The sequence below is a fragment of the Onychomys torridus genome, chromosome 12, assembly GCF_903995425.1.
Source record: "Onychomys torridus chromosome 12, mOncTor1.1, whole genome shotgun sequence".
In the NCBI taxonomy this organism is placed as follows: Eukaryota; Metazoa; Chordata; class Mammalia; order Rodentia; family Cricetidae; genus Onychomys; species Onychomys torridus.
In genome coordinates, this window is record NC_050454.1 from 69,517,033 (window position 1) to 69,521,141 (window position 4,109).

The 4,109-nt window shown below is 49.8% G+C and overlaps 1 protein-coding gene across 1 annotated transcript; it reads right to left on the reverse strand.

Annotated features, from left to right (window-relative positions):
• Positions 1 to 2,294: 2,294 nt before the first annotated feature.
• Positions 2,295 to 2,678, reverse strand: Kcne1 (potassium voltage-gated channel subfamily E regulatory subunit 1). The gene has a single exon (XM_036203456.1). The coding sequence runs from the start codon at positions 2,676 to 2,678 to the stop codon at positions 2,295 to 2,297; it is 384 nt and encodes a 127-aa protein (XP_036059349.1).
• Positions 2,679 to 4,109: the final 1,431 nt, after the last annotated feature.

Consider the following 4,109-nt stretch of genomic DNA (forward strand, 5'->3'; position numbering starts at 1 on the left):
TCTGTTTGGAACAGAGTTTGGCTCACACAGGGGCCATGGATGCAGCAGCCACAGCTGGGTCCCAGGGGCTCTGAACTCTCAAGACAGCAGGGAAAGCATCCCTGAGCATCTTGGGGTGGGGAGGAGTCGAGCATTCACTGGAATTAAAAGGACTCTGGGACCCAAATAATTATTCAAGGACGGTGGCAATTCAGGGGCTGACCCACATCAGGGTTCTGATGTGGAGAGGCCCCTCCTCCCACACACACATGGGAATCACTGCTTATTGGGAAATGAGAGCTATAATGATCAAATCAGACAGAGGCAAATGTGTCTACTGGAGCAGAGTCAGTGCCGTGGGGTGTGCTTTTCATTGTGGTTTAAATCTTTATTTATTATTGTGTTTCATATGTGTATGATTGTGTGTGTGTGTACGTGTCTATCTGTCTGTGTCTGTGTTGTATGCACTGTGCATCACATGGAGGTCAAAGGACGACTTTCTGCCGTCTGTCCTCTCCTTCCACCATGGGTTGTTCTAGGGATCAAACCCAGGTCACCTCTATGCTAAGCCATCTTGCCAGCCCTGTGTTCGGTTGTCCAGAACTTGTGTCTCACTGAAGTGTCTCACACTCTCCAGCAGTGCCAGTGGGTGAGGCTTCGAGGTGTCATGTACAAAAGGTCCTTGTATCTCAGGTGGTAGCTGGAGAAGGCTGTCACTCAGGGCACGGGTTCCCCATGCTCTCAGGGCAGGTGGCTGAGATGTCTATGTCTGTCTGCTATGAACTCTGGTGCCACACCTCTCCACTCCACTCCCATAGTTCCGTCTGTCGGAGGGGGAGGGGCAGCTGATACTGCCTTAGCTGGCTAGACTGTTTTATCAAAGTCTCCCAAGCAACAGACGGGCATTGTCCTACGTTCTCAAGGCCGGAGTCTGAGACGAAGGCTTGGGAGGGCCTCGTGTCCTTGAAAACTCACGAGGAGAATTGCTCCCCGTTCCTGTCCAGAGTCCAGTGGCCATCCATCTTTAGCGCTTTGGCTTTTGTCTTTGTCCTCCCAACCTCTGTCTCTGGCATCTCGTAGTGTTCTCCTTGTGCCAAGCCTCCCTCTTCTTAGAAGGGCCTGAGTCCTACCAGAGTTAGGACCCGCTTCAGCTGTTCACTGAAACCTGATGGTGGGTAAAACTCTGTTTCCAAACAAGGTCACTTTCACTAGTACTGGGGGTTGGAACCTCAATGTGTCTTTTAGGAACGTAATTCATCCAACGAGTCAAACCTGTCACCTCAAGGACCCTGCCACATCAGTCCCGTGTGTTGCCAGTGCCCATCTATACACCTTCCCCCAGCCCTTTGGGGTGGCGGGGTGGCCATTTTCCTCCAGTGGTAACTGTGCACCTTGTTCATGGTATCTATTCTGAAGGGGTCATTGTTCTACTCTGTCCCAGCCCTCCTATATGTGTGTGTGTGTGTGTGTGTGTGTGTGTGTGTGTGTGTGTGTGTGTGTACAGAAGGAGGATAGAGTCACAGTTGTGAACACAGGGACAAGGACAGAGGGGCCACTGTGTTTGGATACTGATTCTGTGACTTTAGCAGAGATCATGATAAGCAGTGCTGCAGAGGCTGTGGGGCAAAAGCTCTTTCTGAAGACGCTGACAGGTGGGAAGTGCGGGGAGCTGAGGGGTCCTGCTTCATCTGCACCACCCGAGGGATTGCTGTTCCTGTCAGAGCTGCTCAAGTGTGCCAGTGTCCTTAAGGGGGACAAGGAAGATGAAGGGCACACCCTTCCCTTTTCAAAGGTTACTTACGAACTGGACTCATCATGTCCATGTCTTCTGACCAGAACTTTGTCGTGTGACCCTGCTAATGTCGAGAGATCTGGGGAAACTTGGCTTGCATTCTCAGAGGCCATATTGTTGGGGACTCTGCTAGATTTTAAAAACAACAACAACAAGGGTAGGTGCTGCAGAATAAACTGACCATCTACTATGGAAGAAATGTGATTTTAGAAAACTTGTGTTAGGCTGGGCGGTGGTGGTGCACGCCTTTAATCCCAGCACTCGGGAGGCAGAGACGGGCGGATCTCTGTGAGTTCGAGGCCAGCCTGGTCTCCAGAGTGAGTTCCAGGAAAGGCGCAAAGCTACACAGAGAAACCCTGTCTCGGAAAAAAAAAATAAAAAAGAAAAAAAGAAAAAAAGAAAAGAAAACTTGTGTCATTAATTCATCCCTCAATTCTTCACTAGCAAAACCTCCAAAGGCACCCCTACAGTAAAGACTATGACATGCATGTGACTAGACTATGTGGGGCTTGTCTAAGCTTAACTAGCTGTGGGGTTCAGGAAGGTGTGTGGCAGGCTGTTCCACAGCCGCCTGGTTTTCAATGACATAGCAAGCTCTGCAGCTCTCCAGGACACGGGCCTGGAAGAATGCCTTGTCTTTCTCCTGCCAGGCATCGGACTCAATGTACACGTTGAATGGGTCGTGCGAGTGCTCCAGTTTCTTGGATCGGATGTAGCTCAGCATGATGCCCAGGGTGAAGAAGCCGAAGAAGCCCAGCACCATGAGGATGTAGAGCGCTTCCAGCTTGCTGTCATCTCGGAGCTGAGACCTGCGAGCCAGGCCCGACGTGTCGCTGTCCTGTCCAGCTGTCTCCTGCCACAGCGAGCTCAGAAAGGGCAGCACGGCCGTGGAATTAGACAGGATCATCCTGGGCTTCAAGGTTTCCCCTGATGGAGAGAAAATTCCTGAAAGGAAAATGCAACTTGGAATCAAGTAGTGTGAACTGGTCACCCCCAACGCCATGCTCACAACTCTTTAGAGTCCTGGGTGACAGAGGGGAGTGGGCAAACATCAGGAGTCTTGTTGGCCTCTCACTTGACTCACTTCAGTTCTATCCATCATTCCCTCAACCCTCTGGGGCAGCCATTGGGATGAGCTTTGTCAATGTATGTTACTGCATACATGTACGTGTGTGTTGTAAATGATATGGGATCATGTACCTCCTTGGGTCTCATTCTTTTTTCCCTTATTACTGTCTTTATGGCCCATTCATATACTGAGTGCATGTGCATTTCCTTACATTCGACCCATGCCCATGTCAAAACACTCCTTTCTCTCTCTGCCCACTCCTCACAGAGGCGGACATTATGGTGACTACTCCATGAATAAAGCAGAAGGCCTGGAAAATCGGCTTGCTGGGTGAAAGTGCTGGCCAATGCCAGGCCTGATGAACTGAGTTCCATCCCTGAGACCTACATGGTAGGAGGAGAGAACTGACTCCTACAAACTGTCCTCTGACCGCCACATGCGTGTGTCCCCTCCCAACACACATAGGCATACACACAAACACAAAACAAAACAAACAAACAAACAAATAAATGTGCTTTTTAAAAACTTTAAAAAATAAAAATGCACCTGGTAAGCAGAGGCAGGAGGATCCCTATGAGTTTGGGTCTATAGAATGAGTTCCAGGCCAGCCAGGGCTAGTGAGATCCTGTCTCAAAAATAATAAATAAATAAATAATAAACAAAAGAGAGCTAATCCTCCCCCCCCCCCCCCGTGCTGGTTCTGTGGACCTGGAAAGGAATTACACATCCCTACGATAGTACTATGTGGCTGTGGTGATGAGTGGGGATCTGCCCCATGGGAGATGTACTTGAGCACTTGGTGCTGGGCTTGTAGTGCTCTTGTGGGAAGTTGTAGAACTTTTAGGAGGTGAAAGCACTGTGGAGGAGGCACAGCCCTTGGGGAGGGCTTGAGGGCTTACAGTCCCGCCCACTTCCAGTTCACTCTCTCTGCTTCCTGTGTGCAGATGAAGATGTGATCTCTTAGCTTCCTGTTCCAGCTGTCTGCTGCCTATGCCTCCCCCACCATTGTGGACTCTCCCTCTGCAACTGTAAGTCAAAAGAAACTCCTCCATAAGTCATTTTTGGTCTTGGTGTTTAGCACAGCAACAGAAAGGGGATGACAGTGATTTATGAGATACCTCGGACTGAGGCACCGGCAGTCACCTTGGGAAGGAATGTGCAATGGGTGGTTGCTGTAGTGTGAATGTATCCCCCAAAGGCCACAGGTTGGAAACTTGGTTCTCAGTGTCACAGTATTGAGCAATAAGACCACTGGAAAGTAATTGTATC